General features: G+C 39.8%; 1 protein-coding gene across 3 annotated transcripts; it reads right to left on the reverse strand.

Moving 5' to 3' along the window:
• Nucleotides 1–3226: 3226 nt before the first annotated feature.
• Nucleotides 3227–19107, reverse strand: Slitrk3 (SLIT and NTRK like family member 3). 3 transcript variants are annotated; one of them, XM_004834546.4, is made up of 2 exons: nt 18817–19107; nt 3227–13234 (listed from the first exon to the last, which is right to left on the reverse strand). In XM_004834546.4, exon 2 carries the CDS (start codon nt 13214–13216, stop codon nt 10274–10276), a length of 2943 nt encoding a protein of 980 aa, XP_004834603.2. In that variant the 5' UTR covers nt 13217–13234; nt 18817–19107; the 3' UTR covers nt 3227–10273. The 3 variants fall into 3 exon arrangements, with proteins under 3 accessions (XP_004834603.2, XP_004834602.2, XP_021109499.2); XM_004834545.4 differs by lacking the exon at nt 18817–19107 and adding an exon at nt 17891–18763; XM_021253840.2 differs by lacking the exon at nt 18817–19107 and adding an exon at nt 14856–15529.
• Nucleotides 19108–19715: the final 608 nt, after the last annotated feature.

The raw sequence follows: 19715 nt of genomic DNA on the forward strand, positions 1-19715 counted from the left end.
ATTTTTAGAGCCATGGATTTAACTCAGTGATGCCACCGCCTGCTTCACAAATGCAAGGCCCTGAGTTCGATCCTTAGTACCAAAAAACCCCCAAATGTTTATTAATTTTTATACTGGGTTAAAATAAAAACTTATCTAAAGTCTAATGTTCTAAGCCTTTGTAAATTTTATATTAACCTTTTAATATAATCTCACATTTGTATTAATTGGAAAGTAACAAAAAGGCAATATTTTGAGACATATATTATAACTTCTATTTTGAGATCCTTTAAAGTCTTGATATATTAATTCATCCTAAAAGAGTCCTATTTGATAGAAGCCTACTTTATATATAAAGGATGTATCTCCATACATTCCTAATTCTATTAACTAACAAGATATACCTTATGTTACTTTTTGTATGATTGGACTACCTGCCATTCACTGCTTTGACAATAGCTTGAAATTCTGCAATCCACTTTTGCATAACAGATTCTAAAATAATTAAATTATACTCAAAAATATAAGTGTACAGCTTAGGATCATTTTTTCCTAATAGGATTAGAGTTTAAATACTTGCATATCTCAAGGACAACGTAATACCAACAACAATTTTTACATAAATTTAAGCCCCAAAGACAACTAAAGTGTAGGCCACAGTGCCAAGCTTCCAGAAATGCAAACAACATTCTGAAATTTCATATGAATATCTATAGCTTTTCTAAAAATAAATAGCTGTGGTTTATTTTTTAAATGGTTTGTCTTTGATTTTGCATCTTCCTTAAATTTTCTTGATGGGGAAAAGGATCATCATTTAAATTCTCATTTATTATATTCTTTAATAAAATATAGGGAAATTTAATGATAACAGCATTTCAAGATTCAAATTTTAATGAAAAACACATTGTTTTTTCTTCTTTTGAGGATTCACATTACTTAGTAAAAATATGATTACCTATATGTTAAAATTTGGATCCTGCAAGTGAGAAATAGGTTTTATCTATTCACTTGTATGATTAGTCATGTAATTCTTTTATCACAATCTAATTATACTTTACCTTTTCCCATAACAGGGTCAGAAACTGACATAAAGGAAAAGAGCTTGTTGTATCTTGTCACTCCAAATGTGAATTCTTGCATGTTTTGGGGTAGTATAGGCCAGATAAAAATCTCCTGAAATTTCTCATCTCTCTACTGGAAGGTAGCATCATATATATTATATATTATATAATTATAATTATTTTACAATACATTATATATTATGTTTATATTAAATAATAATTATATATATATATATATATATATATATACTTCATTTTGTTTTCTGTTGTCTCCATTCACATTCTAGAAGAATTTTCAGTGAGGTAGTAGAATCTGTTAAGGAAGTTAAGGAGTCATAACAAAGCAGACATCAACAGAATCTACTATTCTTATTTGTAAGCATTTAAACAATGGAACAAAAGTTTCGCCAACACCACAGCTGAATTTTACTGGCTATGTTTCTCCCTATACTTTCTTTGCTACTGAAGAAGACCTAACTACATGTTTTTAGCTCCTCATTTTCTTTTGGTTTTCTTTCCAGTTCTCCCCAAAGGCACTCTAATGGTACACAATTTCCTCAATCTTATTTACTTGAGTCTATTGTGTATGTTACTAAAAAGGAAACTCAAGAAAAGTAAAAGCAATTATCACATTTCCTGTTCTGTCACAACATTTCCACCTCTTCTGCACACCAATCTCCATTTTTCATCATCTTTTTTCTGGATTACGTCTTTTTTCTGGATTACATACTAAAAGAATCTCTTTTAAGAACTTGCAGAACACACATTTTAAAACTGCTCATTCATTTATTCCACAAGAATTTGTCTAATATCTGTTGTTATCAAGGCTCAATTTCTTTTAATAAAAAGACAGGTAGTAATGTGTCTCTTCCAGGATCAAGATAGGATCCATGAAATTTAAAAGTTTGATCAGAAATCCTTTGCCCATACCTGTGTAAAATAGTCATAGAAACTGAGCTACAAAGACCTTGAAGACAATCTGCTCTCAAAAGCCAGGCTTTTGGGCACAAATAGGTAAAATGAAAAAAGGTACACTTAGGGTAAAATATGCCCACACACCCAAATCAGTATAAATAGTGCGTATTCGTATTTGAGAAAATAATCAGATTTTAGTTACTGTGTCAGTAAAGGTGCACTGGATGAGGGGAATTTGAAATTGAATTCTGATGCTTATTAGTGATGTCTGTTTTCAGAAAATAATACCACAGTACTGTATCGAACAATGGGCATGAACAAATTATATATTCTGAAAGATGAAGTATTTGCTTAATTGTGGCTAAAAACACTAAAAAGCAGCAGTTCTCAAAAGTGGCAGCTGATATGGGCATTATCAGAATTACCACAATTACTTTTTCCAGATGACTATACGTGATGTTTTTCTCTCCACTTTCTGTGTGCAACGTTTCTCGCCGCTCCTCTGTGAGGCCCTTTGCAGTGGAAATAAGGATGAAGGTGTACATGCTGCAATGAGTTTAGGCAGAGTAGAGTTTGCTAAACAGTTCCTCGGAATTCCTCTCTGACCTCTCTTTTCTGAATTGGAATACAGTGATGTCTAGAAAGAGTAATTTTTTTTTAATGAAGTGGGAATAGTGAATGGAGTATTTCAGAACCGTGTAACTGTTTTTAAATTAACGAGCGATAATGTCCATCTCAAACCGTGGTCATTTAACAAACAAACCATTGGCATCTAGATTCTGTGTCTGTTCATGATTCCACAATCGATCCTTATAATCTTTGTACCTTACATTTAAAACTTAAAAAATGTGCCCATGCAATTATGCATTATTTAAATTATACTCATTTGATAAAGACTAGTAAATGATATCCATATATATAAATTATATACATAATACTTATGAGCAATGTTCAACCATCACTTATCCACATTTATAAAGAGAAAAGACTTTGTGATCCAAAATAATAATCAATTTCAATATAATTTGTACTATTAATATTCTTGTCATAGATACAAGTAGGAGAGAATAATTTTTGAAGCTAATAAAATCTTGAAAACTACATGTATATATTTGGCTCTGGAATATCATAGCTCCAGAATATGTTACATGATAAATTACAGTCATTTGAAATAAATATTTTGTTTTTAAGTAAACATTAATAATTTAGTTGTGTTCCTTTAATGAATACTGGTATGGAACTAATGACAAAGTTATGTTAAAATGACCCAAAAATTAATTAAAGATTTATTGTTTGTACAGAAAAGAAACTAATTTAAGAACTAAAAAAAGAAAAGAAAAGTCATTTTACAGACTGTCAGACTGTTGGTTACTATAAGCCATGGTAAATATCTTACATTGGTAGCTCAAATTATCCCTAGTGATTTATTCTTGCATTAGAATTTTTTTCATTCTAGTTGGCTTAGTTACTTTCAAGGTTTTATGTGCTACCCATTGAGTATAACATATGAGAATTGAAATGGCTTAGAGCCTTGTTGAAAGATCCAGTGAATCTACTGTGGGACTTAAGCTCTTCCAAATATAGGACATCAAAAGGTTAATATGGAAACCTAGTTCAGACTTTTTTCATTAACCCTTTAACAAATGATCTTCAAAAAGGAAGGACAGTTTCATTCTTTCCCCTCCTCCTTCCACTCTCTTTCTTTTTAAGGTTTTCTGAAGAGAAAGTAGAAGTTCATAGGCCTGGTTTTTCCATGGACCAATTACATGATACCTGGAAATATTATTTTCTATTTCCACTTTCCTTTTATTGCTACCTAGAAAAGTAAAACAACAAAGAACTGTCAATTTGAAATATAGGCACATTTAAGGTTGGAATCCAAAACTGATAAAGAAGAGCACAGGTAGGGGAAAAAAGCGATGCCTCTGTTTACTCCATATAAAATCTTCAATTTTGATAGAGCATATGATTTTCTGCCCCATTACAGAGTATGGTTAATAGTTTACATATCTGACTAACTTGTTTTTATTATAAAATTAATTGTCACAGACAAAAAGTTGGGCTTTCAAAATAAATCCTTTCACCAGAATTCTAAGTGATAATGTAACATGTGAATAATCCAAAAAAGGAAAAAGTGTATAGATTCTGAGAAAAGGACTTGGATATTTTAATTTTAGTTAACTAATATTTTATATGCTATAACAAAGATAAAGGGCATTTCAGAGGTAGAAATGCAAAATGGTGAGATTTTAAAGGTAGGTTCCATGTTTTTAAGATATTTGCTGATTCTTTTTTGATTTCCACAAGTGATTCTTGTTTTATTATTAAATTCTGGTTTTTCCCCAGATTTACAAATGGTTTCAAAACTAGAGGAAATACACTGAATTGTTTTCTCAGCTTAGCTACAGAGATAAGTGAATTGGAGATTCTTTCATTGAATGTGAGGACTCGTACCAATCCCTGGCCTTGCCTTGGCACTGACTGGGAGCTCACCAAATGTGCCATTAATCACAGGAACATCCTGGCCCTGGCACACAAACAGAAGGAGAAGCATGCCTGTCAGGAACAGGGACAGGAACAGGCCTGAAGAGAGATGAGCACTTCCTTCCCTTCCCCGGCAAGGATGATCAGTCAGGCAGCATCTTTGTTTCAGTAAATAATTTTGCCTTCCCCACCCAGGTTAGGGAAGTATTGTTCTGATTTTAAAGTCACCAAGAATCATTATAGTGTTCCTTCATTCTAATAAATTGCAAAACTAAAATGTGTCAGAAGAGCAAAATTTTTTCTTTCTATATAATAGAGTGTCATAGGGTAGGTAATGTGCCTTTCACCATCAAAAGAATTAGAATTTTACTGAAACAAAATATGCAAATTTGTTTTAATCTGGTCATTATCACATTGGTTTTTATGAAACTTGTTTTGTTTTGATACAACTTATTATATTGAAAACTACTCTTATGTAAGTAGCCAAAGTATTTTTTAAAAAATATTAAGGTATGCATGCTGGGTCTTACTATTACTAAGGGGTAATGAGGAAAGCCCTCCTTTTTGTAATTATCTTTTAATGTTTAAAGACATACTGGTGTTGTATCAAATCATAAATTTACTGTGAAGAATACCACAAGCATTATTCACCATTTATCTGTGAAGAATACCACAAGAATTAGTTTGGACTAGAATTTTAAAATCACTTGGAAAATATCAATGCAATAGAAAGGAAATGATACATTTCCTCAAACATACATATTTATCAAAATTAATCTGGCAAAAGAATTGCCTCTTCACAACTAGCAACCCTGATGTACACTTTATTTCTTGATAATGATAATCTTGTTCTTCAATTCTGATTCCATATTAGCATACTAAAAATGGTCATCTCTCTATTACTGTGACTCCTATTATTAAGGATTCATGTTAAAAGAAGTGAACTGTGATGATGAATGCCTTAAACAGACTTTACTTCTCTTACATTCAACCTTCAAAATATCACTTTTCCTGCATACCTAGGTAAATTACAAAGATATTGTCTAATTAATAAAGGTACTAAAATTGTTTTCACCTGTAAAATTTATTCTAGAAATAGAAAACTCAAAAAAAAGAAGCATTTGTTTTTCATTTGACTTATGTTGCATACTTGTAAGAAATTAGTTCCTTTACTGTAAAGATTTAACTTAAGATAAATCACAACTTGACTGAGATTTGTCCCCTAGGACTTAAATAACAAAATGAAACAAAATGGAAGATGAAAGACCTTTTAAGTTCAGAAATATTAATTACAGTTTTACTTTTACATGTGAATATTCCCAAAATGAAGACTTATGATCACATCCAGCTTCACTTGGATGGTGGCTAGACAGATGCAAGAAAAATAAGTGCATAAAACTAAAATTGTTATACATATAAGAAAAAAGCATAATTTACATATCATTCAGCATATATAAACTATATACATGTATATACAAGGTATATACATATATAATAGTGCTATGTATATATACATACACACACATGATTGCCCAATTACACATGTGTTATTGCTCCTATTATTTTTAAAAGACCTATAATATGTTGAACAGAACACTTACAGGGTGAGTTAATGGTATTTGTGTTCTGTTCACCTGAATTTTCATAGGTGAGAATTTTGAGCTAAATATATGTAATAAATGTCTGAGTTCAAAATAAATTAGATCAAATCACTGAAGATGGGGTTCCTTTAACTACCATTTTCTCTCCATAATCTTGACTTGTTATAACCATACATCTCATATTTTGTGAAATATTTCATTAATGTTTCCTTTGTCCTAGCTATTTGACAAAAGTGCAACATGTATTGGGTTAAACAATAATTTTCCAAAGGACAGGGCTATACAAATAATGAATTTTAAATAAATGAATCAAATAATGTGCTATAATGTTATTTAAGGTCTTTCTATTCTAAGATTTCATTATAAGTTTTCATAACCCGAAATACAAATATTATTCTTTTCACATAGCAAGAGCTTAGACCTAAAACTCCCAGATAAGGAGGGAGAAAAGAGAAAAAAAAGAAAAAAAAAAAAACTTTTCTGATTCAATCATTAAACTTTCCCTCTCTGAATTTTTATTAAAATATGATATTCATCATACTTATTTTAAAAGTATTTTGCAATTAGAAGAAATAATATATATATTCCTAAATAAAAATATAAAAACACCCACATAAATATACCATAAAATGATATTAAACATGTTTAAACTATTACTGAATTAAACTAATAGTTCATTTGCAATTATTTTCTGCTAATAATATCATAGCTTATGGGATATTACAATGTTTGTTATTTCCAAATTTTATTACTATAATTAGTAGTAAAAATAAGAGTGGATAATAGCAAATATCTGTCAGGTCTTGGTCTGCTTCAGTAGCTGACCATTGCTATGAAATGAATTATCAATTTTTTTAAAAAAATAAGTATTTTATCCCAGAAAAAATTTAAAACAGATTCTAATCTGTAGCTATATTAATATCCATGATACCAGAAAACATATTGGTATTACAAATTAAATCTAACTGAAGTAATTTTAATGCAAATTTAAAATTAGTGGCTTAGCCAGGATGTAGACAAATCCATGGAAGCAAAAAATTGTCATCTTCAATACAAAATTCCATTCTCATACAAATTTACTTTCACAAGGGGAATAAATGTATTCCTCATTCAAGAGTGAAATTACTATCTGTATCTAAGACAAGACAGTCTTACTTTCTGTATTTGATAAACAAAGAATAAACATTATTATTACCAGTGATATTATAATTTGATATGGTTTATGGAGACTTATTTTCCAAATGTCAAAAGCACCAGGGTCATTAGAGATTGTACTTCAACCTGATTTGTATAATATGCAATGTTTCAAATGTGAGTATTATTAAACAAGTGATTATCAATATCAGAAATATTTAGATTTGCACTTTGAGATTTAATGTACTTTCTACTGTTCACCAAAATATTTGATTAAGAGGAATGGAAATATGATAAATCTCTAGTTTAGAGAGTTTTAAAACTTAAGGCTTTCTGTGCCTTAAAAAAAAATCAGTGAAGAAGAGAAATAATTAGAAAGGAGGAAAGTGAGATCACTAGAAAAATAGATGACCTATGGGAAAATTAAAAGTAGAACATAAGCTGAGCTTGTTGGCTCATGCTTGTAATCTCAGAGACAGGGGGATCATGGCCAGCTTCAGTTACACAGTGAGTTCAAGGCCAGCTTGAACTACATAGTGAAACCCTGTCTCAAAAAGCAAAAACAGAAAAGAGCGAAAGAAGAAAAATAACATATTTAATAGTGGGCCTGACTGTCTTGAACAAGAATAGCTCCATTTAGTATTTTCCATAAAGTTATGGTAAATTATCTCCCTGTTTTTTTTTTTCCCTAAAGTAATTCTAAAATATATGTCAAATAATTGAGGGTAAAAGTTATAGGTACAGCATATCAGACTCAACGTAGCCCTGAAAAGTTGCACTTGTGTTGTTATACTTGTATATTTAATTTTTATGCATTCCTATGATGATAATTATATATAATTAATCAAGGACCACTTGGATTCTAGATATCCTTAGGGCTTTTCTTTAATACAGTGCCTTAATGCTTTATCTACCACCCAGCTTTAAAAATTGCTCGTCTTATTCTTTTTTGTGGGAAAAACGTGATGTAAGGCATCAGTGACTTATGATGAATTACATTCAACACGTAATGATAATTTCTAAGAGCAGCTTGAGGAAACACTGGCAGAAAACACTGGCCTCACTTCACAATCCTGTAGCTACTGAGTCTGTGGATCGCTGGAGCTCTTCTGCCCTCTACTGGCCTAGCAAGACATGTGCCTGGCTCAAAATTCAGATTTCTTTTTATCAAGATACTGGCATCCTAAAACCCAATTTTCTTTGGTTTCATGCACAGGTAAATGGAACATAACTTGGATTATTGTCAAGCTAATTTTTCCAAATCATTTCAATGTCATACAGGAAGTAACAGTCATTCAGCATTCAGTGTTTTAAGTTCAAACATTACTGGGGTCCTTTGTGGTCAGTGGTTAGAAGAAACAGTGGCTAAATATTACAGTGACAACTTTCAAATACAATAGTATGCTGACAGTCAAATTGGCTTCAAGGCCTTTGATTTTGATTGTGTTACATATGTGGGGGTTGAGTGTTGGTGTGGATATAATTTTAGTGCATATTGTTAAAAGATAGCAATTTCACTTTCTATTTTCTTTATGTCATTTACTATTTTAAGATGCAAGGATCCTTGATTGCCTTCATCTGAATAATCCTATACTTCTTAGCAATCTAGTTACTTTATTTTCTCCCAATTGCATCATGCCTAAGAAACAGTGCCTTGTTGGGGTACTATGTTTGAAATTCACAGTCCAAGAAAAAGAAATGACATATAATTCAGACATTGTTAAGTCCCAAATGCATTGTGGTATGGAGTAGAGGAGATGGGTTTTAAGATTTATCAATATCACAGTGCATCAAACTTGTTAATAAATTAGCTTTCTGTATAACAAGTAAAAGAAATAATTACTTTTAAATGGGAGCACAAAAGGCATGGCATAGCTGAAGCTTTAAGTTTCAAGCTTTGTATCCTCTATATATAATGTATTATGATTTTCAAAATCTTTTTATTAGGAAGCTATACCAGACGCATAATCACTATACAATGATTAAACATTACCTTTACAATTTATAATCACTGAAATTACAGAATAAATATATGCACATTTCTTTTGAATCTTTGTGTGTGAGAGAGAAAACATTAAAAGTGCTTCCTACAAAGCTGTTAGTGATATATATTCAGTTGCTTTTTTATTTTTAATATTATATATATATATATTTATAAGAAAGTGCAGATGTTCTCCAAAAAATCTTGGCATCAGGATGATGTGTCACGAAGAGGGTGCTTATCCCTAGGTGTGTTTCCAGTGGTTAAACCACCAGGCCTTCACTTCGGTAGGATCCAGCCTGGAGTGTGACTTTTCCCAGGGTCCTAGGAGAGAAGATCTTAGCTGTACACTAGGAATGAACGGCAGGTGAAGACATGGAGAGGAGAGAGATGGATCAAACCTGAACTAAGCAGATTGGGTTAGAAGGGAGCGGCGTGTGTGTGTGTGTGTGTGTGTGTGTATGTGTGTGTGTGTGTGTGCAACAACTGCAAGTTTAGGAACCTAATCGTCTGCAGGGATTTGTTGTTTGCATATAAGAGTGTGTGAGGGAGACAAAAGATTGAGTGAGAACATTCGAGCAAGACCCGCCCCTCCCTCCCCGTCTTGCAGTTTTCAGGCATGCAGCAAACTGCATTGTTAATACATGTACAGAAACTGTGCCATGATGGGAAGAGGGAAGAGAGTAACAAATGTCAATTTCCCCCCCTCCTTTTCAAACAAAGCTCCAATTAAAGAAAAAAAGTTACTGAAAATAAAAGACACATTGAATTTTACTTAATTAGGATCAATACAACGATCCTCATATACCTTATACATGGCACAGTCAAAGTCTCAAGTTTCAGTATAAAAAATAACGATAACATTTGCTGGCAAAAGTCTGCGAAGGCACTTCATTGATTAATGATCTGAGTATGGCCCTTCCTCCGAATCACATCTGAGAGAGGAGAGCAAACATCTGAATTCTCTAGTTATCATGCGCTTTCAATTCTGTTCAGGGCAGGGAAGATTGTGAGGATGGAGATATTGGGACAAGTGTAAAAGGAGCAAGGGATATATTTCTTTTATTTTCCTTTTCTTTTGGAAAAAAAAAAAGCACTAATTTATTTCCTTCTTTCTGTTAGAACCTATACGATGTTTTTTCCAGGACTTCGAGGTAATCCGGCTTTGTTTGAAGTTTGGCCCTTAACTCGAGGTAATCACTTTTTTGGGTTTGGTGGTCTGTGAAGCCCTTTCCAGCTGAGAAGAGAAGGGTTTCTTTGAGCCTGGCATCCTGCTGTAAGTCTGGGTATTGCATGCCAGGGGGGTGGACATGTAGTTCCTTTAATTTGGGCACTGTGCCGTAGAGACAGTCCACGAAGCCGACTGCGCAGGGGCCCGGCTGTGGTCTCTCCCGGTCAAGTAGCATACTGCCACCACCACAGCCTCCCCCGGGGGGGAACAGCACCACCCCACCATTCTTCTCATGGTGGCGGAACCCAGACAAGTCTCCCCCAGCTCCCCCAACGACCCCTGGAACCCCACCAACTGCAGAGTGGTGTGGGTGAGGGTGGTGGTGATTCACCGTCACTATGGTGTTGAGCTGGGAGCTGGAAACCGCCAGGGCCCACTCCTTCTCTTTCTCCAGCAAAGTCCGGTAGTTGCTGTGGGTCTCCTTCGGTGTCTCCGCAAACTGCTCACTTCCTAGGAGAACCTCGCCCATTCCCGGCGCCTGTGTCCCAGGACCCCCACGTTCTGCACTTCCTGTGTCCTGCCCTGCTGAAGCAACCACTTCTTCCTCCTCACGAGGCTTGTAGATGGGGTTGTTGCACATCTGGGTAACCGGGTGGGGGATGTACTCGTACACGTGACCCACAGGAGGAGCCTTCTCAGGGGAAGAAAGAGTTGGTCGGCCTCCACCCGCGCTTCCACCACCACCACCTCCACCATCCTCAAACAGCCGGTGGCACTGCATCTGGATGCCGGTGAGGTCTACACCTTCTTGCCGCTTACTTCGAAAGGGCAGCTTCTTCCGACGCCGTCGGAGCACGTAGGCAAAGAGGCCTGCAGCAACAAAGACTGCAGAAAAGAACAGAACCAGCAGGCTGAGGATCAACACAGAAAGTGGCACAGGGCCCCCGGGAGGAGATAACTCATAAGGTGATACACTCGTTGGGCTCCCAACAAAGTGAGAATCTCCAGGGTGGGCTGGGGATGCGCCAGTGGGTGCAATATGCAGCATCTCTGGACATAACACTTCCAGTTCGATGGTGCGGACATCACGGTGTGTGAGGTTCTCAGGGCTCCTACAAAGCACATCTCCTACCACACTGACTGAGCTGATGGTTTCGATCCACTGCTTAAAGGGGACCAGGTCACAAGTGCAGTCCCAGGGATTCTCGTTGAGGTCTATCTGCACAATGGCATTCAAGTGTTCCAGCACACCAGCCACAGGAAGATAGAGGAAATAGTTCTTTCTCAAGTTGAGCCGAGCCAGGGATGTGCCTGCAAAGGCGTCTGTCGGCAGAGTCCTCAGCAAGTTATTGTTGAGGAATAGCAGCTTCAAGTTGGGCATGAGGCTAAAAGCTGCAGGCTGAATTTCCCGGATGACGTTGAACTCAAAGTACAAGTAGTGCAAACTCTGTAGCCCTCGGAACATGCCAGGTGTCAGCTTCTCTATATCATTGCCATTGAGAAACAGACTTTTTAAGTTAGGCAGGTTGATGAAGGCCCCATCCTGGACATAAGAAATGCGGTTGTTCCCCAGATGTAAGAGATCCAAAGAAGAAAAATTCCAAAAATCTGAGCGGTATATTTTCTGAATCAGATTGCTACTCAGGTACAGTTTTTTGGCATTCAGTGGCCTTGGAAGAAGTTCAGAAATGTTATTAAATCCTCGCTCTTTGCAATTGACAGTCAAGCCAAGGTCATTGATATGCAAATTACAAGTACACCCAGTAGGGCATATGATAGGAATTGGTGGTCTGGTCTGGTAAGGAGCAATAGGAGGTTGATTTGGACCAGGATATAAAGCTTGGGATGTAGAGGGTGGTCTTGGTGTTCGGGGCTGTTTGGTGGGCTTGGGCTGTTTATTTGAGGACTTGTATTCAACAGAAGAAGCAGTAAAATGGACAGAGGACAGCATGGAGGAAGGTTTAGTTGGCCATGCATTCTCCTTGCTTGATGACAAATGAGGTATCCCCAAACTAGCTTCCACCTCAGAGTCAGACAACAAGGGGCAGAGTTCTGTCTTCCTGATTTCTCGTAGGTCCTTTCCATGGAAATGGAAAGGTGTCTCACAGGTGATGTCTCCCACCAGGGCAGTGTAAGGAATGCGTTCCAGCCAGCTCTTCAGCTGCACAATTTCACAGGTACAGTTCCAGGGATTTTCTTCTAGTTGGAGCTCCATTAGGCTTCTGCCAATGTGATCTAGCATTCCTCGGTAAAAAAGAACCTTTAACCTGTTTCCACGTAAGTCCAAATGGGTTAAAGAAACAGCCTTAAATAAATTGGTGGGAAGCATGGGGATGAGATTATCATTTAAAATCAGAACCCTCAATTTACTTAGGTTCCGAAATGCTCCACTCTCAATACGTTTAATGACATTGTAATCTGCCTGCAGATATTCTAGACTTTCCAAGCCAAGGAAGGTGTCATTTCTGAAGACATCTAGTTTATTCTCATGTAGGTATAGCCTCTTTAAGATCTTAAGACCATTAAAAGCTCCCATTTGAATGTCCTGCAAAGCATTGTTCCCAAGGTTAATGGACACAGCATTATTCAAATGAAGAAAACTGTTGGTGTATAATTTCCTCATTGAATTCCTCTGCAGATACAGTTTAAAAGGTCTTGACCAAAATTCAGTAATCTGACTAATATTTGTAAATCCTTTACTGTCACAATGTATATGAAAGAGGCTTTCTTTAACTTCACAGTAGCATGGATCAAAACAGGGCTCATCTATTTCCTCTGAGTCCTCTATCAGGGGAATGGGGGTAGTCCATCCTAGAGCAATTGTGCTTAGAAGAATTATCCACAACATCCTCCCTCTGTGAAGCATCTCAGCTATGGAAGGTTTCATCATTCGTAGTTGATTACAAAACTGCAACAGAAATAAAGATGCAGATTTTTAGCTTTTAGTCATGTACTATTTTAATTGACTCCTACATGTGGGGGTATTTAAGAGCGATAAAAAGACTTCAGCAATTATCCAAACTGACAATCAAAATGAGCAAGCAACATGCTTAACGTTTAGAGTGTGCCCTATATTTTAATCTTAGGAGACTCTGAAATATTGAAACATGCAGTGACAGCTTCCTGAACCAAGCCATACTTGGTAAACGGCATATCACATGAACAAAAGCAGCTTGCATCGCTCTCACAGAAAACAACAGAATGGGAATACTGTACAGCCCTTTAAGCATAGCCAGATTAACTAATAATGGTGATAATTTAGCCATTCCACTTGTTTAGCTGTTAAAACCCATATTGGCTTTAACCATGCCCACTGTGAATCTTATTCTCTGATAGAAAAAAGTGTTCTTCCCATTATGCATTTCTGCTATTAAAATAAACATGACATACCCTAAAGTTATTAAACAGCATGATAAAGTATGAACCCATTGCCCAGTATCTTATGATGAGATGTGTAAAATGACTAGCATCTCAGGAAAACTTGAGATTTCTTTGAAGAAACTATCAAACATGCTTCATTACAGCATATGGCCAGTAACCTCCCGTACCCCAGACCCTTTTTGCACAAGCACTGATTATTAACATCTCCTTTACTTAAATAAAGAACTTCGATGTTTTACGTTTTGGCTATTTAAAGTGTTAAGGAAGGATTAGCCTTTCCAAAGAATATGTCCATGCAGTCCTCAGAGCTAAATATAGTGACAACTAAAGGTGTCTAAGCCCGGAAGTGTCTGAGCTTAGTTTGGAATGTATTTTTTTCTTTTGCCTTCAAGATCAACTGAGGTACTTTAAAAAGCTAGACATGCTCATGGCTGGTTACAGATCATGGTGAAAGGCCAGAGAGGGTGGAAACCTCAATTCTTACCTGCTGATAAATGATCTACTACATGAAATGTAGTTCAAAAAATTATTCTTTTCCAATCAGAAATCATGAATGCAGTGCACAATTCTAAAAACCACACAGAGCTTTTCTCTATGGCTCTCTTCCTTCACCTAATATCATCAGTACGTGACAATCTGTCCATAAATAAACTATAATACAGCTTTATTACATTGCTTTTCCTCAGTCATTAGAGTATCAATCAAAATTGAATGACTGATTTTAATCAATGAAAATAAATCGGAGTTTCCAACATGTACTTTCTCCCCACACATATATATACACATCAAGGATATATTTCTTAACTTGAAACATAATGATACATTTATAGGGAAAGTGAAAAAAATTATCTTTGTAGTGAACTTGCATGTAATGAACACAGCTGTAAGGAAAAGAGAAACCGTGAGAAAGCAAAGAGAAATCTGCCTTAGGCGTGCAATACTCAATTTTTAGAAACAATTAAATGAAAAAAAAAGAGAGAGAGAAGGCAGATGAGGCTACATTGCAGTATCAGTCTTCCCCGTTGCCTTATAAAATATTAAAATCTATTTAAGTTCTTTCTTCCTCACCATTCTTTTCTGAAATATTTTTCCTGTTTTTCACATCCCTGCAGTTTAGGCCAGATAAGCTCCAGATGTCTTTGACTTACCTATTTTGCAGATTTTTTTAAAGCACTAGACATTGGGGGTGGGGGGCGGGCTGGAGTTTAAGGGTTCTCTCTTGTTCCTTGTCCCTCCCTTCCTCTTGCTGAAGCTGAAGCAAAAGGGGATGGGGGCAGGGAAGGGGGGTCTGGGGGGGAAAAAGCAAGCTTGAGACGTGCAGGGAATGCAACGGGCTCTTCAATGGGCTTCTTTAGGATGCAGAGCTGCCGCTAGGCACAGTCAATAGAGGAGGGAGGAGAAGGGGCTGCAGCAAGCTTCCAGGTCCGCGGCCGATGCCTTTGCTGCCGCCGCCGCCGCTGCCGCCGCCGCAGAAGCTGCTCTCCGGGGGTACCGGCTGCACACCATTGGGCACCAGGAGGAAGGGCGGGAGGAAGGCTGGGAGGAAGAAGCCTTGATCACAGTGCAGGATCTCGGACTTCTCTCTCGCTGCCCTTTTTTTTTTTTTAAATATGTGCTGTAACCCTGGATCCGGCTTTCCACGTCACGAAAATGAGCTCCAAGGAGGGGAACGCGCTTAGCATGGGGTCGGGAGCGAGCACTAGGAAGCCCTGACTGTATAGTTGTGCGTGTGCGCGTGTGTGAGTGTGGAGAGGGGGGAGAGAGAGAGAGAGAGAGAGAGAGAGAGAGAGAGAGAGAGAGAGAGAGAGAGAGAGAGAGAGAGAGAGAGAGAGAGAGAGAGAGAAGGAAGGGGAAGAAGTGGCAAAAAGATGACACATTAGAAAAATAGCCAACAAAAAGAGGGAGAAGAGAGAGTGCTGGAAACATTCTAGCATTCCTTTGGTGGGGAAAGAGGACTCTCTCTCTCTCTCTCTCTCTCTCTCTCTCTCTCTCTCTCTCTCTCTCTCTCCCCCTCCCTCCTTTCCTTCCTCCCTCCCTCCCTCTCCACGTTTGTCTACTTCCCGAAGCTGCTCTCTCTAGTGCTGACGTTCTGCAAAGTGCAAACTATCCTTTGGAATTGCCCTTCCACAGCATAGAAAGTCGTTGAAAAACTGAAATAAGGGAGAAATTCAGGTCCCCAAAGGAGAAAAGCCGAATCGGCCTAGGTGTCCCAAATAAGAGCTCAGGCATCCTGTGCGACTTGGACTGAGTTTCTCCTGTATTTTGCTTCGATCTCTTTGCACCAGGAATCCTTTTGTTGGACTGCAGCTCAAAACCTTCGATTTCCCCTGAATTCAACAATCATGGTTTTCTTCCACACTTTAAAAAAAAAATACGGACAAGCAAATGCTCTGGAAAGAGAGACAGACCACTTGAGTACCAAATCGAGTACATTTCCCATTCTTCCACCCGGAAAAGCCTCCTAGGAATAGTGGACAGGATTTCAAGGCTTCTTTTCCTTCTTTTTTATTTCTTCTTATTTTTTTCCCTTTTTTTCTTTGTTCCTTGTGTTAAGGGTAATTGAACAAAGATGCTGCAGTGTAGAGTAGTTCCCAAGAACCCTCTAAAGGGAGTTTTTAAAGGCTCAGCTGGCAGTCCTACCTTCTACCTGCTGGAAGGAAACGAAGCTTAGTGGCCAAACTGGGGAGAGCCCAGGAGCCTAGTGAGCAGGGGCTGGTGTGGGAGATGAGTCCTCGCCACTCCCCAGCACACACATCAGTCCTGTCACTAACACAGTGGTGGAAGGGAGAGACTTTCAGGTCTGAGGAGCAAACTCAACCTCAGTCGCCTAAGGGCGCAAAGTTAGTAAGCAGAGATGGCTTTCCCTTAGAGCACTTTTAACAAAACCAAACGTTAAGGAGAAGCAAGGTTTATGTGTAAATTTCTCACCACTCTAAAATATAGAAGTCACCCAACTCAACAAAACATTTTTAAAAAGTCATTCATAGGAGGTTCCCAGGCTATTTTATACGTAAAATGACCTCACGTCTCCACTGCCCCACAGCAGTCAAGACTGAACACAGAGATCAGGACTGTGTATGTGGCTGGCAGGATTCCCTAACCTTCCACCCTTAATCGTCCGCACCCACTCTGTTGACCGATAGGTCTCAGCTCAGAAGCAAGTCCACACCAGGCGCCTGAGCTCAGAACCAGAATTCTACACCACACACACACACACACACACACACACACACGCACAGCTGCCTCCCCACCCCCACCCTAGCACCTTCAGTGCCCAACGTGCAGATGCAGTGCGAACCCAAGCTTTGATGGAATGAATAGGTAACCCGGGGGCCGCCCTGAGCTTTCGAGTGGCAGTAAATGGTTCCCTCTGAAATAAAGTCTCTGTTCTTGCTTGAACTACCATCCCCCTGAATTCTGGACATCGACCATGTCCTAAAGGTTATTTTACCGGTTTTCCTTTCTTTTTCTCGGGATAGCATATTCAGAGAATTTCGGGAGGGCTCCAAAAGTTAGGGAACGGGAACGGAGGGCCCCGGGCCCCAGTTTCCTCTGCGCCTGGCCGAGAGCGCCCACACCATTTTATTTGTCCAGGGAGAGGACAAGAAGCCCTTTCTCCCCAGAGCGCCCCCTTCCACTTCCCCCTCCTCACTGCCGGGTACTGGAGCTCACTAATCTCTACAGATCTAAGATTAAATATTCCAATACGGAAGCAAAACCATCTCCCCTAAAACAAATAATTAAACTGCTGCATCATTCATTTTCTGAAGAGCGTTGAGCCTCCTAAAGATCCTTTCTAATCTGCTGTCGCCAAGCAAAGGACACAATGGGTCCGTTTAGCAATGAAAAAATGTTTAGAGCTCGAGCCGTTTTCCTCCGATCTCTTGCGACACAACAGAGCGATCCGCTGGGGGAGGGGTCCTCCGCTCCGCCACCTGGCCTATTTGCTGGGAGTTACCACGTCCTCCCTGAGAAGGGGTCCGCGCCTCTGTTAGTCTCCAGTACCCCTCCTTCCACCATGTTCCTTAGAACTAACTGATCCAGTAAAGATGCAACCAACCCCTAGCACCTGTGAACGTACCGAAGACACCGAGGCCAAAGTCTGTGCGCTCTACTGTGCGCATCCTACACGCGAGAAATACTGATTTCAATTAGGCAAAGCGGGAAAGGAGGGCAGGAGTACCTATCAGTGCCGAGCGCTCAGGATCGGATCTCCGAGGTTTGCGGCGAGGCGCTGCCCAGCGGGAGGGGCAAACTCTCGGGCAGCTTCAGTGGCATCCTTCATCCTGTAGCCTTATCTTCTTCTCTTCCGGTTACCAACTTTCAGAAGGGCTACCAAATCCCGCTTGTAATCCTTTCAAGTATTTCCACCTTGGAGACTTGCAGGGAGATTGGTCGTTGCATATCAAACCCGGAGCCGGGCGCGCACCTCGCGTGACGATGTCGGGGATGTGGCTCGGGATCACTGCTCCCTCCAGACGCCTTCGATGGCAGGCAGGCTCCGGGATCGTCCCAGGACTGGGATCGTTCGACTGAAACCCTCGGCGTTCCCGACTTGGTGGCGAGCTTCGCCGTGGCGGGCTGGTTCCCCGGATCGCTCTCTCGCGCTGCGCTCTTCCCCCAAAGATCGTCGCTCGCAGCGCAGCCCCTGCCCGAGGCCTCCTCCAGTCCGAGGAGATGGAAGTGGCCCTAGCCTTTCCGGAGCGTCTTTGCTCTTTGCCCTTTGCCTGGGTGGGAGTGGAGGTGCTGGAGTGCAGACGCGAGAGAAAGGGCTAGGGAGAGGCAGGGAGGAGGCAGGAAGGGGGCGGCTGGGCTCCGAGCCCAGCATTGGCCAGACAGGGAGAAAGGGGGCGCGGATGCACAGTATGGCTGCACACACCAGGTTCCTCTGGGCTTGGGAAATCTCGGGGACAGCACGAAGGTGAAGTGATCGGTCGGCACCCTCACTTCCAGCAGGAGCAGGAGGGGCGGTGGGCGCAGGCGGGACCGCCGAGGCTTCCAGGCCAAGGAGACTATCGCGGCGGCGGGGAAGGCATCTTACTGACCTGCTTTAAAAGTGCCTCTTTAATGGCCTAGGAAATAACTAAAATCGGATTACGCCTTACTTACCAACGTGTGCTCCTAAACCGGGAGCGCCAGGTCTGGTATTAGGAAGCAATACAGGAAAACGCGAGGCTGGAACCCGAATGCAAATCATCAACCGCCCCCAAATCGCGCACCGAGGGAGCGGCGCTCGGGAGCCCCCAGATCAGCCCATCGCGGAGCCTCCGCCAGCTCGGCCCCCCGCACCCGGCCCCTCCTCCGCGCCAACTGTGTAAATCAGCAGCCGCAGTCCTCGCGCCGCGCGTCGCAGGCAAATCCCTGCTTAGGAGCAGGAAGCAAGTGCTCTCTCTCTCTCTCTCTCTCTCTCTCTCTCTCTCTCTCTCTCTCTCTCTCTCTCTCTCTCTCTCTCTCTCTCTCTCTCTCTCCTCTTCTCTTTATCAGTCACAATTTAGCACCTCTACAAAGAGAAGCCCTGTCAGGAAGTCAGCATTCTGTTGCTGTGGATTGATTTTAACTTTTGCAAATGAGACGTGGTTGTTTGGAAAATTACAGCCCCACACTGGCAGGGGTGGAGGAGGGGATGAGGGATGTGATCAAATTAGGATGCTCTGAGCTGTATCGGTGGGCGATATCGCTCAGCCCTCGGAGGAGCCCTTCCAATGCTGTGCAGTAATCCCAACCTTCAGGAGGCATGGGTGACAGTTTGAAAGTACACACATTCCCTCATCTGTTTACACTTGCGGAGGGGGTAAACTACCATCAGAGGAGGTGGGGCGTTTACTTGAGGGACACCCGATACCACTTCTTCGTGACAAATTAAATAAGGACATCGGAGCAAGTATTGCACCTATGTGCAAGTACTGTTACATTACAGAGGCGACTACTACCCCCACTGCAGTCATATTAATGCAGTCACTTTAATGCTCTGTTCAATCTGCGGTGTAAACCAACGCAGTTCTTTTTAA

The sequence above is a fragment of the Heterocephalus glaber genome, unplaced genomic scaffold (genome assembly GCF_053883595.1).
Source record: "Heterocephalus glaber isolate CG9 unplaced genomic scaffold, H.glaber_assembly_v1.0 deba00001504, whole genome shotgun sequence".
Classification (NCBI taxonomy): domain Eukaryota; kingdom Metazoa; phylum Chordata; class Mammalia; order Rodentia; family Bathyergidae; genus Heterocephalus; species Heterocephalus glaber.

What these genes read in the sequence shown, in the direction of transcription:
- Slitrk3 (XM_004834546.4), bottom strand. Translation starts at nt 13,216, where the DNA reads ATGATGAAACCTTCCATAGCTGAGATGCTTCACAGAGGGAGGATGTTG.